Raw genomic sequence first — 14,787 nt, forward strand, 5'->3', positions numbered from 1 at the left:
ATATTATATTTAAAATATAAATTACTGAGAATATAGAAGTCTTTAAAATTTGCTACCACCTTTATGTAGAAAGTAAAATCTTTTAAAATATAGAAAGTTTATCTGCTGTTAGGATTTTAAAATAAAAAAGACAAAACTCTGAGTACTTTTAGGACAACTATTGTTTTTCATACTATCTGAACAAAGTGTCAGACCTCAAAAAGTTTAACATCAGCTTAGAGAATGGAGCTTAACATTAAAAGTATTCAACTGTCAGGACTCCTGATAAGCCTATCTTGAGAATATATAAATAAAAATAGTAAGTACTCTAAAACCTTCATGAACAAACCAAACCAAACAAACCCAAAAGTACATACAGCCATACACGAACACCAGACAAATGGAGCCCATGTCCTGGTAAGGCGTGGCTGAACACGCCCCACTGACACCGAAGCTCCTGAGAGGCTGCCTGCATTACCAGGTCACGCATGGGCTGATGCTGCCCCGACTCATCTTCCTGTGCATCTGCTATTGCAGGGACACCCCTGGATGGAGACGCAGACTTCAACTACAACTGCTCACTGAGTGTATGTAAAACATGACACTGTGCTGGTGCAGTAAGTCAGACTGTAACCCACAGGTCCTTCACCTGCCAGGTGACACCACCACAAAATGACAGGCGGTGTAGGACCCACTCCATCTCACACTCTTCGAGGTCGCAGGTTGGTTTTGTTGCCTTCCAGGCAGCGGTCCAAGTGCTCATTAATCTGCGACTCCAAAACCACGCCTTGACACACTGGACAGTTGACCAGCCTTCGCTGACTGCCGGAGCTCCGAGGTGTGCTGGCGGCTGTGGGCCGTGAGCTATTCTGAAGGTCACCACCTCTCTGTGTTTGCTCTTTGATATTATCCAAAGCAGTCCTGTCCTCCAACCTGGGTCGCTTGCTTAGGAATTGGTCTTCAGACCCACTCTCCTCTCGGGACATGGCTGTGGGTGTCCCAGCTGCAGATGTCACAGTTGCTGATGCTGATGCCGTGACTTTGGAGGCATTTCTCAGGGATGCCCTGGAAGGTGGAACCTTTCTCTGAGAGCCTGCTGAGGCAGAAAGCTTGGTACCATCCCCAGTGGTCCCGCTCTTGACTGGGGATCCATTCACATTTCTGAAAGCCTTTTGGTTGGCAACAGAGACTCTGGGGAAGTAGCTGCTCAGGACACTTTGGTGACTAGCAGTGGGAAGAGGGGTGACAAGATGAGGTTTCTTTGGGAGACCATTCTGTTCACATTTCACCTCAAAGTTGGAAGTGAGCCTCAGGCCACTCGGTGACTGGTCTTGACTTGAGAGCCCTTTGGCTTCATTAACCATGTGTGAGGTGTTCAGCTTCCCCGCTGAAGGACAAGTGCTTGTGTCTCTGAGAACATAGCCTTTCCCACTGAACGGGACGAGCGGCTGGACCTCCCCTCTACACAGCGTGTCTGCAAAGGAGACAAGACTTCCTCAACACACAAACACTGAGCAAATGACGGTTATCAAAAATGAAGGATTGTTCTGTTCTGAGATCTGTGCAGTAGCCACCTACTAACAAGAAGGCAACCTTCAGTAGTCAGCCCTGCACTGAAAGAACAGGAAGGATGGAAGGAATCATAGATAAAAGAATCCAACACCAAGAAGGAGTGTTCCCAGGACAGTACTGACTCCTCTCATCTGCCCCGGGCTCCTCTGTGTTTCACGTTAGGATCTACAGTTCGGCTCCCAAGGCCGACCCCACCAAATGGACAAACTTGCAAGGGGAAGGTCAGCTTAAGCAACTGCTGCCTCCTCAGGAGCTTCAGAGGAAAAGGAGCAGATCCTGAGGATGACCCTGGACAAAGGAAGGCGTATTCCTTTCCCATCCTCCCCATCCCCCTCAGAAGAGGTCACTAGCTTGCCTAGTGGCTTCGGGTGGTCAGGATTCACACCCTGGTGTTGTTACCTCCCTCTGACACCCGTTTGCTTAGACTCTCCCTCAGATACTGCCAATGGAGACTTCTTCACCTTCCCTCCCTTTTACAGTCTGTGGCTGCTGTGTGCTCCTTACGCTGAAAAGGCCTGCAGTGGAGCAGCCCCAGCACTAACCCTCCCCTAGTTCACTGACACACTGGCCAGGCTCACACCCCTGGGAGACAGGATGGAGAGGTACCTTTATTCTCTACTGACGATGCTGGCTGCTTGCCTGCTTTTGTCTTTCCTCTGTTTTTCTTAGCATAGTTCTCGGGCTCCTTGATTTTTATGTAAGTGCCTCCACAAGTTTTCTGGTGGTCAGCCCACCAGTAGTCGTGAGCGGAGGGTGCCCTGTTGGTGGCACGCTTCACATAGCCGTAGTAGGGCTGCTTGTGCTGGCAGGGCCCGTTGCAGCGCCACCAGTGCCGGCGGTACTCATCCACCTCGTCGTGGAAAGTGTGGTAGACCTGAGCAGAGGGAGTGCCCAGCAGTCAGGACAAGGTAGCTAATCGAACGAGATATTACCCAGGCAGTCTTTTTGAGATATCCCATAGTTCCATTTGGAGATAGCTACTATATTTAGTTTCTTTTCAAAAGTTCACTATACTGGGAGACATCAGGTAATGTAAAACCCCCTACTGCGTAAAGAGAGAGGCGTATAAAATAAAGGATTCTGGTGGGGGAAAAAACCAGAAAACACCTCCATGAATGCAAATATTGCAGAGAGTGAACAACATCAGACTCGAAGAGGTTTACCATAACACCTTAATAAGCTGCCAACAGGGAGAAAGAGCTGAGACCATGGGGCTGGAGAGAGGGCTCAGCAGTTCAGAGCTCTGGCTGCTCTTACAGAGGACCCTGGGTTCAATTGCCAGCACCCACAATACAGCTCACAACTGTAACTCCCATAAAGACACATGCAAGCAAAGCATCAGTGCACATAAAATGTTAGAAAGCACACATAGTTCCTTAAGTTCCTAGAAATGATAAAAACTGCTAACGGGCTGGACCCACAGCCAGATCCTTCCTAAGGCAGCACACAAAACCCACAGTTAACAACATGTCATAGTACTCAGGGTGCTAAGATATTGCACATCCTTACTGTCAAGATCTCACAAAGCAGGCACTGCTGTTACACCATTGCACAGCAGCAGGTAGTTCCACAAGAGTTCAGTTCAGCACACCTTAGCCCTAGCTGTGAGACCTCCTCCAACACTGTCCCTGTCGGGACAATGAGGGGCTGTCACAGATGTGGAAGAATTTAGGATGGGCTGGAGCTACTCCTGAAGGTCGAGAAAAGTATAATCATGCCTGACATGCTGACCTGCAGCTGCTGGAAGCCTCAGCGAAGAGGCCTGCTGGCTCCTTCGACACTCCGCCCCTAGAGCCTCGATGGTAGGCCTCTTGTTCAAGGCTGAAAATCTGTTACTTTTACTGAATGAATGGCTACTGGGTTTGGTGGCACATACCCATAATCTCACCACTCAGGAGGCTGAGTTAGAAGTGTGAGTTTGGCCGGGCGGTGGTGGCGCACGCCTTTAATCCCAGCACTTGGGAGGCAGAGGCAGGCGGATTTCTGAGTTCAAGGCCAGCCTGGTCTACAGAGTGAGTTCCAGGACAGCCAGGGCTACACAGAGAAACCCGGTCTCGAAAAACCAAAAAAAAAAAAAAAAAAGTGTGAGTTTGAAGCCAGACTGGTCTACATGGTCTACACAGGAAGACCCTGATCTTTCCTGCTCCCCAAACCTATGTGGCTCAATATACCGTTATGTTGGCTCCTGTCAGTTGGTTGATTCGATGCATATGTTTACAGAACTCTGGGCCGTGTCCTTCCCGGTCTTTATCATTATTAGTGACAAATAAGTAGGCATGTATCATTTCGTGCAAAAGAGTCTGAAACAGAAAACCAGTGTATTAATTTTCTAGAGGAAGTCTGAAGAGAACATGAATTCTCTTTCTTAACCTGCAGTCTTAGCCTTCCACAGGCCCAAGTACAAACCTTTACGTATAATATTCCAAGCTCTGCAGAACCCAGTAAACAATCCTCTTCACAGAATTAACATTGCTCAAGAAGGCCCATTTAACTACCAACCCAAACCCAAAAGGTTAGTCAATCCAACCAAAAAAAAACTTTAAAATCCTGATAAGAGTCAAAACTCTACAGACTCAAGATGCCAACATGGAAATGCTAACACTGAAAGAGCAAACAGTCCAGGTCTGAATGGCCACTGGGCATGATGTGTACGTGTGGTCCTACATCTCAAGGTGGAGGCAGAAGGCTCAGGAGTTTGAGATCAGCTTGGCTACATAGGGCTCTGCCTCCCTCACCATCAACCCCCCTAAAAATATCTGGGGACTCAAATGCTAGCTCACTGGGGAAGAAGAAGCCAAGAGAAGCATTAAGACTAGGGCCAACCTAAGGAACAGAGACCCTGTCTCTTAAAATCAACAAAATATTCTGGCCAGGAATGGTGGCACACAGCTGTATATCCTTGGGCTGAGGCAAGAGGATCTTGTGGTTGAAGCCAGTGTGGGCTACTATCAAGAACCCATCTTTAATAAATAGATAAATCCTGCAAACGAATGAGTTGAGAACCAGGCTTGTGTAAAGAATACCTCTACGAGGTCCTTTCTCGGTCTTAGTTTTAACAGGGGCTCACTGAGACGGATAGAGCACATGCCTCCTCTCCCTTCATAGGTGCAGATCCCAGCACACCTGGAAAACAGTCACAGCATTAGATTAGGTCCAGCAAATACACAAAGGAGACAGAAGAGAACAGAAAACAAAAATAACAAAAAACGAACCCTAGCCTGGCATGATGGCGCAGGCCTTGAATCCCAGCACGGGGGAGGCAGATACAGGAGGATCTCTAGAGTTCTAGGACGGATACTGTCTCTCAAAAAAAGGGGTGGGGAGGCAACAAATCCTTATCAGTTCTTGGGTAGTTCACAGGAAAAAAAAAAGTCCCTGATGGAGGATGGCTTTCCTGAGTTGGGACACTTGGCTGCAGAGAGTTAACACTTGCTCACCCTCACCCACTGTTACCCGCTCTGCTCCGCACTGGCACGCACGGGCACTTCTCCCAAAAGGGTCATCATAGGGCTGGTGTGAGGTTAGAAGTACACCACGGGCTTAGCCTGCTTTACCTCAGAGGCTGCTATGCGACGGAGTAAGTGCAGGGCGGATTACTATCTCCAATAGGATCTCTCAAACTCAGTGGGTAGATAAGGGATGGGCCGTTGGGCCCGGGGCTGGGGTGTGGGCAGGACTCCCGGTGACCTCTCCCTGCACCGCGAGGCGGTGGGGGGGGGTGGAGGGGGCACCAACGACAACTCAGCGGCCCTCGCCCTTCCCTACGTTCCGAGCCGTTCGCGGGGCGCACTCACAGCGTCATGCGCACACTCCACTTCACCTCCACCGCCTCCAGCTGACCCCAGAAGAAGCGATCGTTAAACTGCAGGAAGAGCGCCTGCAGGTCCGGGGTGGGGTCCACCAGCTCCCAGGACGCGTCCACCAACGACACGGGCTCCCGCGCCGCCGCCGCGCGCCGCGCCACCTGCACGTCCCACTCCTCCTGCAGCCGCAGCGCGACCACCAGATCCTCGTCCATAACGCTGCTCCCACCACCTCAACCGCTCCCAAGACGCCGGTCGGGCTCGTGCGGGGCACGGATCTCGCGAGACGTCCCGGCCCCGCTGTCCCGTCGCGCGGGCTCGCTTCGAACGCCTAACGGAAGGTGGCTCGGCGATGCCCCGCGGGCACAGGTTTAGGAACGCTGGGCTCGGGCTAAGGACGGCTTCAGGAAGCCAGCTGTCTCCTGATCGCCGCTGAGATCCAGCGCCTCACGTCAAGTCTGGTCCGTGCCCGACCCTCCTCTGACTTCCGTACTGGCTCGTTCGCGCACGCGCCTTGAGACGCTGCCGTTTCCGCGCAGGCGCGTCCTCAGCACTCCGCCCCCGGCGCAGGCGCAGTGTGAGAGTCTTGACTCTGGCACAGGCGCAATGCAACGCTCAGCCCCGGCGCAGGCGTTTGGGTGTTGCTTCCGCCCCGCTTCCTGGGCCGCCTTCTCCACCGGGCTCGGGTGGGGCCCGGAGGCGGCGAGTGACAGCAGCCACAGCGGGCCGCGGGAGCAGGGCTGGTGGCAGCCATGTCGGACAGCGGGGCGAGCCGCCTGCGGAGGCAGCTGGAGTCGGGGGGCTTCGAGGCTCGGCTGTACGTGAAGCAACTGTCGCAGCAGTCGGACGGCGATCGCGACCTGCAGGAGCACCGGCAGCGGGTGCAGGCGCTGGCGGAGGAGACGGCGCAGAACCTGAAGCGCAACGTCTACCAGAACTACCGGCAGTTCATCGAGACGGCGCGCGAGATCTCCTACCTGGAGAGCGAGATGTACCAGCTGAGCCACCTGCTGACTGAGCAGAAGAGCAGTCTGGAGAGCATCCCGCTGGCACTGCTGCCCGCCGCCGCCGCTGGCGCCTCCGCGGGTGAGGACACGGCGGGCGCGGGGACGCGGGAGCGCGGGGCGGCCCAGGCGGGCTTCCTGCCCGGGTCGGCGGGCGTCCCTCGCGAGGGTCCCGGGACTGGCGAGGAGGGCAAGCAGCGAACTCTCACCACGCTGCTGGAGAAGGTGGAGGGCTGCAGGGACCTGTTGGAGACGCCAGGTCAGTACCTGGTGTACAACGGGGACCTGGTGGAATACGAGGCGGACCACATGGCCCAGCTGCAGCGCGTGCACGGCTTCCTCATGAACGACTGTCTGCTGGTGGCCACCTGGCTGCCCCAACGCCGGGGCATGTACCGCTACAACGCGCTCTACCCGCTGGACCGCCTGGCGGTGGTCAACGTCAAAGACAACCCTCCCATGAAAGACATGTTCAAGCTGCTCATGTTCCCCGAGAGCCGAATCTTCCAGGCGGAAAATGCCAAGATTAAACGCGAGTGGCTGGAAGTGCTGGAGGAAACCAAGAGGGCGCTCAGCGACAAGAGGAGGCGGGAGCAGGAGGAGGCAGCAGCCCCGCGTGCGCCACCACCGGTCACTTCCAAGGGCAGCAACCCGTTTGAGGAGGAGGATGACGAAGAACTGGCCACCCCCGAGGCAGAGGAGGAAAAGGTTGACCTGTCCATGGAGTGGATCCAGGAGTTGCCCGAAGACCTGGATGTTTGTATTGCACAGAGGGACTTTGAGGGTGCCGTGGACTTGCTGGACAAGTTAAATCACTACCTAGAAGATAAGCCCAGCCCACCTCCCGTGAAAGAGCTGAGGGCCAAAGTGGATGAACGAGTGCGACAGCTCACCGAGGTGCTTGTGTTTGAGCTCTCCCCGGATCGCTCTCTGAGAGGCGGCCCAAAGGCTACTCGAAGGGCGGTGTCCCAGCTGATCCGGCTGGGCCAGTGCACGAAGGCTTGCGAGCTGTTTCTGAGGAACAGGGCAGCAGCCGTGCACACTGCCATCCGCCAGCTTCGGATCGAGGGTGCCACGCTGCTCTACATTCACAAGCTGTGCCACGTCTTCTTTACCAGCCTCCTAGAGACTGCAAGGGAGTTTGAGACAGACTTCGCAGGCACGGACAGTGGCTGCTACTCTGCCTTTGTGGTCTGGGCAAGGTCTGCAATGGGCATGTTCGTGGATGCTTTCAGCAAGCAGGTCTTTGACAGCAAGGAGAGCCTGTCCACGGCTGCTGAGTGTGTGAAGGTAGCCAAGGAGCACTGCCAGCAGCTGGGAGAGATCGGGCTGGATCTCACCTTCATCATCCATGCCCTTCTGGTGAAGGACATCCAGGGGGCCTTGCACAGTTACAAGGAGATTATCATTGAAGCCACCAAGCACCGAAACTCAGAGGAGATGTGGCGTCGGATGAACCTGATGACTCCTGAGGCCCTGGGCAAGCTCAAGGAGGAGATGAGAAGTTGTGGGGTCAGTAACTTTGAGCAGTACACGGGAGATGACTGCTGGGTGAACCTGAGCTACACAGTGGTAGCCTTCACCAAGCAGACCATGGGCTTCCTGGAGGAGGCCTTGAAACTGTACTTCCCAGAGCTGCACATGGTGCTCCTGGAGAGTCTGGTGGAAGTCATACTGGTTGCTGTGCAGCATGTGGACTACAGCCTGCGGTGCGAGCAGGACCCCGAGAAGAAGGCTTTCATCAGACAGAATGCATCCTTTCTCTATGAAACCGTCCTCCCAGTGGTGGAGAGGAGGTTTGAGGAAGGTGTGGGGAAGCCTGCCAAGCAGCTGCAGGACCTTCGGAATGCGTCTAGACTACTGCGGGTGAATCCCGAGAGCACCACTTCTGTGGTCTGAGGCTCTGGTTCACTGTGCGTGTGTGTGCGTGTGTGCGTGTGTGTGAATGTGTACATGTACTAGAGATGCATTCTTTGTATTTACATTACATAATGTCAACACATTCCTCAGAGACACAAACAGCATATAAAAGTGTCCTCTTAAAAATGCAGTCAAAAGAAGAACGATAATATCTTAAGCGCCACCCCTCCCCTCAGTATTGGGATTGTTAGAACATACACCATGGTTTTTTTTAAAAAACTCTTTTAAGGAGTGTATGGTCATACCAGAGCATTTCAGGTTCCTCTTTAACTTGAAACACGTCTGACAGTAGCACATCCAGGAGCACTACACTTCTATGCTGCCTAGAAAAATATGTAAGTCCACAGGGTTTAAGTATGTTGTGAAGCATTCCAGTTCAACAAAATGGCTTCTTAATGGTCAGTGCTGTGTAACACACCTGTGTCATGTACTCCTGAATCAAATCAACTTGGAAAGAAATGAGTTGGGAAAATTGGTTTGGGATAGATTTGAATAAATGGGCCCCAGATTCTTCAGTATTTGCAGCGTGTGGAAGGAAGTCTTCATAAAACTTTGCAGGCATCCAATAGTCACTGAAAGGAAGCATGTTCCAAGGCTAATTAGATGCATCTTTTTTCGGGGGTGGGGTGGGGAAATCACAAGGACTACGTTGAAATTTTAACATATTCCAGAACTGAATGGATTTGCTGCTTCAACACATTTTGCCATGTTCAGTGAGTCTTGCTGAAAAGTCACACCAAGGATCCTAGCAGTAGGCGGGTCAGTGACCCCAGGCCCTGCAGACACTTCACCACCAGCCTGGGTTTGAAGACTTCTGGCAAATGCAGAACTCCCTATTTGAGTAATTAGAGTTCAGGATGTCTGTAGATTAGGAGTTAAAAAAAAGAATGCAGTGTCACTCCTTAAGAATGCCAGAGATTTGTTTTTGGTTGTCTTCTTGATAGGTTTCAGCCCAGACTGGTTTTGAGCTGGCTTTGTAGTCAAGGATGACCTTGAATTTCTAATCCTCCTGACTCCACTTCCCAAGGGCTGGGATTACAGGTATGTGCCACAATCCATTTATACTGCGTTGGAGAACAAACCCTGACTTTGCTCATACTAGGCAAACACCCTACCCACTGCTCCCCCTGCTGCCTGACAGGTTTTTGTAACTTAGTAACTGAGTGGAGACACACCTCAAGCACAGGGAAGGGACCTGCTGCGACTCCTCAAATGCTGTGCTGCATTTTAAAAAATGAGTCTAGCATGCTGGTGCACACTTTTAATCAGAGCACTGGGAGGCAGGGGCAAGTGGATCTCAGAGTTCAAGGCCAGCCTGATCAACAAAGTGAATTCCAGGACAGCCAGGGCTCTGTAGAGAGACCCTGCCTTAGTAAAAACAACTTTTAAGAGAATTCCAGATTGTAATACTTATTTCAGGTTGTCCAGTAAAGAGAAAGGCGGGTAGGTGGGAACCCCTAAGATTTCTAAAATGAGCTCTGCTTTATCTTAATGTTCTGTTAGAATGCGTTTGCTGAGACCCATTTTCGCACTAGCTTGTAACTGTGGTTTTTCTCCATGACACATGTTTTTATGTCCATTGGTTCTAAAGATTATCTCTTGTCTGAATAAAAAAGGTAGTAGTAAGCCATAAAATGATGTAAAACCCTAAATGGTTTCTGCAGTGATTCACAGTTAACCTCCTCGGCTTCACTGACTCAAGTCAGGCCAGCAGTCTCTCTCTCTTTTTTTTTTTTAGCTCTCCATACATAGAAAGATCGCTGAGATCGCCATTACAGACTTTCACTTTTTCCATGTTAGGGTGTGTTGTTTTAAATGACAGGGTCTATGAAGACCAAGCTGGCCTTGAACTCACAGAGATCTTGCCTCTGCCTCCTGAGTACTGGGATTAAAGTTGTGCTCCACTATGCCTTGCTAAGTTAGAATTTTCTACATGACCATATCTGGATGTCCTAGCCAAACAAATATACTGATTTCTCTTAAGATCACTGGAAACTTGAATTTCATAGAATTGTGTGGTTGTGATGATTATTTGGTGCCACTTGGAGTTTAATAAATGAAACATGCTGTGTGGAGATGGCATAGCTGTAAGAATGCTGACGTGTTTCCCCCTATAATAAATGGCTGTAACTTTATGGAAATGGAGAACTTTATTCTAAGAATGGACTAATGTGTTCCTCTGTGTAGCTGAGGGAATGCAGTCTGGGGAATCTGTGCAGGAGGTGACTGGATCCCCCTTGGGTGCCAGATACTTGGTATTCACTGTCCTCGTAAGATCCAGTCAGCTCCTCTGATTCCCATGCTTCATTAGACTCTGACTAAAGCTTGAAGGATTGTCCAACACTGGTAGTTCCATGCATGCTGACATGCTATGACAACATTTGTCACCTTTTGTTTGCTTTAAAACTAACTGCATAGACCGGGAATCACACAGACTGGGTTAATTTTGGTTAGAGTATTGCGCCTCTGATGAGAGCCTCCTGTCACTTAAGTGCTCAAAGCCATTTCTGTTCAAGAAATTACCGTGATTGCCAGCACATTCATCTTGCACCTGGTGTTGGATGTAACTCAGGCTAAGACGCTGGGGCTTGCTGTAGAAGATGAAAGCATTGTCATACTGCACTTGGATATACCGTGAGAGACAACCTTTAAACTGATAAAGCCGTATAGCCTTCTCACACTGGATAGAATTGATTGCTGTTATAACATTTTATGTTTACTATTTGTTTACTTATTTTGAGACAGGGTCTCACTCTAGTCCTGGCTAGCTTAGAATTCTCTATGTAGAGCAGGCCAGCATTGAACTTAGAGATCTATCTGCCTCCAATTAAAGGCTCATACTCTGCTCTTTTATCTTTTATTCTAAGGCAGGGTTTCTCTGTGTAGCCTTGTCTGTCCTGGAACTTGCTCTGTAGATCAGGCTGACCTCAAACTCAGAGCTCCAGCTGTCTCTGCCTCCTGAGCACCGGGATTATAGAGCAGGTACCCCCACCACCTGGCTTCTTTAGTTATCTTTATATTCTTATGTTCTTCTTACTTCTCTTTTATGTGGGGAGGAGAGAGACATAGAAGATGCTTTTAAGTAGTTTGCATAGTGTCAGAACTGTGAAGAAATGATGTTTTGATCATGCTGGGGATGAAACTCAGGGCTTTGCAAGTACTTGAAGCAACAATCGAGGCCCCAGAAAACCCAAGATGTTTAGGATATCCTTGAGTGGGAAACTTCAGGTAGACAAGGTGAGAATCTTAAAAGCGTCACATCACTGGGTGGAAAATAAGGCACTGTACAGTTAAAGGACCAAACACAGGGCTTCATTCATGTTGCCTGTCGGTCTTTCAATGTTTAAAAATAGGACAAAGTTAACAAAAAGAGCTGTGTGCAGCAGAAACACCCACGCAGTGTACTTTCAAATGTGGCAGTTTCTCATAGAACTACTGGCAGGTATGGGTGTGAGAAGAAGGGAGGCATGCTCTATGGGCAGATGTGAGAAGACTCCATGTCTGGAAGAGACCTTCATGAAGGGACTGCAGAGCTCAGACAGGTGTGTAAGAGAAAGCAGCAGCCATCGGTGCCAGGCGACCCTGGCAAGCTGTATGTGCGCCCTCCCCCAGAATTCATACAACTGCTTTCTTGCTTCATTCACTCAAGTATTTCAAATCATCTTTTCTGTAGCTGCACTTCCCTGGGGTTCTCCTGAGATGGAGTAGCCTTCATAGTTAATAAATCATAACTTTCATTTTCTGGTAACTGTGTTAGGTTTTTATATGTTTATAATACTTATATTAATATTAAAAAGTATTCCCAGCTAGGTGTGATGACACACATTTTTACTTCCAGAATTCAAGAGTCAGAAGAAAGGGGATCTCTGGGTAGACAAGGTTACCCCCGATGAGACTCTTTCTTAAAAAAAAAAAAAAAAAAAAAAAAAAAGAGCCAGGCTTCTTGGTACACTCTTTTATCCCCAGCACTTGGGAGGCAAAGGCAAGCAGATCTGAGTTGGAGGCTAGCCTTGATATATAATGAATTCCAGGACAGCTAGGACTACATAGAGGGTGTCACAAAAAAACAAAGGAGGAAGATGATTAGAGATGATTAGGATACCTGGGACAGGTAGCTGGGTCCTTTTTTTTGTTTGTTTTGTTTTGTTTTGTTTTTCGAGACAGGGTTTCTCTGTATAGCCCTGGCTGTCCTGGAACTCACTCTGTAGACCAGGCTGGCTTCAAACTCCACCTGCCTCTGCCTCTCAAGTGCTGGGATTAAAGGCGTGTGCCACCACGCCGGGCAGGTACCTGGGTCCTTAAGAACACTTGCTGCTCTTGAGGACGGGTTCAGTTCCCAGTACCCAAAATCATTAGTCCACCTTCAGCAAATGACACCTTCTGACCTTGGGTACTGCACACACGTGTGCATGCATACACACACATGTATTATGTAAACAAAAATCTTTTTGAAAACTTCCAGGAAAAGTTATACATATGGATAGATTGTGTGTGTATAATATATGCCTTTCCTTAGTTATCTTGTTTATGGAAATACATGTATAAAATTCCTGTCTAGGTACTGCTGTGCCGAACTATCCCTTTTGTTGTGATGTACATTAACCTATCTACTGTGAGCTGCACATGTCTCCACTGGTAGTGCTTCTCCTGGCCTTTTAGTTCCTCCTTCAGTCCTCTGGCCAGACTTGACCTTGGCAGAAGAAATGGCCTTGTGGATCCAGGTCCCTCTTGTCACTGTTTTGATGCAGGGACCACGATGCCAGATGCCCATTGTCCGCTTCTTCTACGCAGCCTTGGCACAGGAGCAGTTAACTTGGTGTGATGGCTGATTTCAACTTTACTCACCATTTTCCTAGAGGTGCCAGAGTGGGTCCTGTAGCTACCCAAGATGCCTTCTTGGTGCATTTGCTGTGACACAGACCTAATCCCATAGAACCAAACTATCCTTTTTTTTTTTTTTTAAAGATTTATTTTATTTATGTGAGTACACTGTCACTGTCTGCAGACACACCAGAAGAGGGCATCAGATCTTTTTACTGATGATTGTGAGCCACCATGTGGGTGCTGGGAATTGAACTCAGGACCTCTGGAAGAGCAGATGGTGCTTTTAACCACTGAGCCATCTCTCCAGCCCCTAAACTATCCTTTCTTAATTTAGATAAACACTGCCAAAACTGACCACCAGGAAAGTTGTGGGTTGGCCAACAAAACAAGAACATTTCTATCTCCATTAATCCTCATAACTATTCGTTTTGTGGTAAATGTAGACTTATCATGTAGTAAGATTAAACAATCTTTTTTTTTTTTTTTTGAGCAAGAGCCTGTGTAGCCTGGAACCTGTGTGGAAGCCTGTATAGATCAGGTTGGTCTTGAGCTACAGGACCCCGGTGCTGCTGCCTCATGTGTAGATAGGTGTCACCACACCAGGCTTCTTCGTTCAGTTATGTGAACGTGTCTTGGTGGTGAAAGCAGGTGTTAGAGCCCTGGATCTGGAGTCCCAGGTGTTCTGGGCCACCTAATGTAGGTGGCAGGATATGAACTCAGGTCCAGTGGAAGAGCAGCAAGTCCCCAACGCTATAAACACTGCATGACAGTGCATGCCTGTAATCTCAGCATTGAGTTAGGCAGGAGGAGCAGAGGCTCATTCATCCTCAGCTACCTGGTGAGTTCCAGATCAACACCTGACTGGTGACAGCCCAGCTCAGGCCAGCAGCATGAGCGTGTTGACATGTGGTAGGTGACTGCAGCGGATAGAGCTGCGACCTGCCCACCACCGTCCACATCCAGGATTGCTGTTAAATGTCACTGCTTATTTCAACATGCAGGAATCCCCTCTAGCTTCCCAAAGCAGCAGACGGACAGAGGACCTGCCTGTCCCTTGTGGCCTAGTGCAGTGGCTGCCCTAGGCCCTGGGAATAGATGCATGCATGACCTGGGGAATTTGGAGACAGAACCACACAGCGTGTTTCTGTGACTTTGCTTGGTTCTTAGACTCAAATGCCTGTCCCCATGACTGGACTGCACCCTAGATGAATATATTGATGAGGGTGAGCCCCTCAGAATGAGATTAGTGATCATTTTGGAGTTTTGTTGGAAATACAGGATGTGCTGAAAAGATCAGGAAGGATGAGTGCCTGTCCACCTTCTGTGGACAGAGGCCCTAAGTGCCCATCCAAAGGTGAGGTGAGCCTTCTGTGAGACATCTTCATTCTGTCTGCACTTCAGCCTTCACAGCCCAACAAATAGAAGCCTGTGCTGAGGCCACACATTTATGGCTTTTTTCTCTGGTGACCCCAAGAAGCCATGTGAGACAATTCTCTCCACACATCCACAGTCCTTTCCTCTATCACCCAGCCCCATCCTATGACGCAGGCCCAGTGATGCTGGGGTCACAGGTCACTCAGAGAGTGACTTCTCTTTCCTCCAAGTACTCTCAAGGAACATCGCATAGGCATCTCTTTGTTGCACACACTGTTTAGTTCAATTTGTTAATAAGACCATTATGGGTG

General features: G+C 49.6%; 2 protein-coding genes across 3 annotated transcripts; one reads left to right on the plus strand and one right to left on the minus strand.

Moving 5' to 3' along the window:
- Sprtn (SprT-like N-terminal domain) lies at window positions 1-5,724 on the minus strand. Of its 2 annotated transcripts, none has more exons than XM_028767727.1 (5): window positions 5,346-5,724; window positions 4,575-4,674; window positions 3,723-3,851; window positions 2,158-2,425; window positions 1-1,453 (listed from the first exon to the last, which is right to left on the minus strand). In XM_028767727.1, the coding sequence occupies exons 1-5, from the start codon at window positions 5,567-5,569 to the stop codon at window positions 681-683; spliced, it is 1,494 nt and encodes a 497-aa protein (XP_028623560.1). In that variant the 5' UTR covers window positions 5,570-5,724; the 3' UTR covers window positions 1-680. The 2 variants fall into 2 exon arrangements, with proteins under 2 accessions (XP_028623560.1, XP_028623561.1); XM_028767728.1 differs by lacking the exon at window positions 1-1,453 and adding an exon at window positions 1,502-1,592.
- Window positions 5,725-6,031: 307 nt separating this feature from the next.
- Window positions 6,032-10,419, plus strand: Exoc8 (exocyst complex component 8). The gene has a single exon (XM_028767742.1). It carries the CDS (start codon window positions 6,107-6,109, stop codon window positions 8,255-8,257), a length of 2,151 nt encoding a protein of 716 aa, XP_028623575.1. The 5' UTR covers window positions 6,032-6,106; the 3' UTR covers window positions 8,258-10,419.
- Window positions 10,420-14,787: the final 4,368 nt, after the last annotated feature.

Source organism: Grammomys surdaster, unplaced genomic scaffold (assembly GCF_004785775.1).
Source record: "Grammomys surdaster isolate TR1022 unplaced genomic scaffold, NIH_TR_1.0 181, whole genome shotgun sequence".
Lineage (NCBI taxonomy): Eukaryota > Metazoa > Chordata > Mammalia > Rodentia > Muridae > Grammomys > Grammomys surdaster.

What these genes read in the sequence shown, in the direction of transcription:
- Exoc8 (XM_028767742.1), top strand. Translation starts at nt 6,107, where the DNA reads ATGTCGGACAGCGGGGCGAGCCGCCTGCGGAGGCAGCTGGAGTCGGGG.
- Sprtn (XM_028767727.1), bottom strand. Translation starts at nt 5,569, where the DNA reads ATGGACGAGGATCTGGTGGTCGCGCTGCGGCTGCAGGAGGAGTGGGAC. An exon ending in TGGAGTGTGCGCATGACGCT is followed by an intron (nt 4,675 to 5,345) that starts GTGAGTGCGCCC and finishes ACTGTTTTCCAG; the next exon opens with GTGTGCTGGGATCTGCACCT. An exon ending in CGAGAAAGGACCTCGTAGAG is followed by an intron (nt 3,852 to 4,574) that starts GTATTCTTTACA and finishes TTTCTGTTTCAG; the next exon opens with ACTCTTTTGCACGAAATGAT.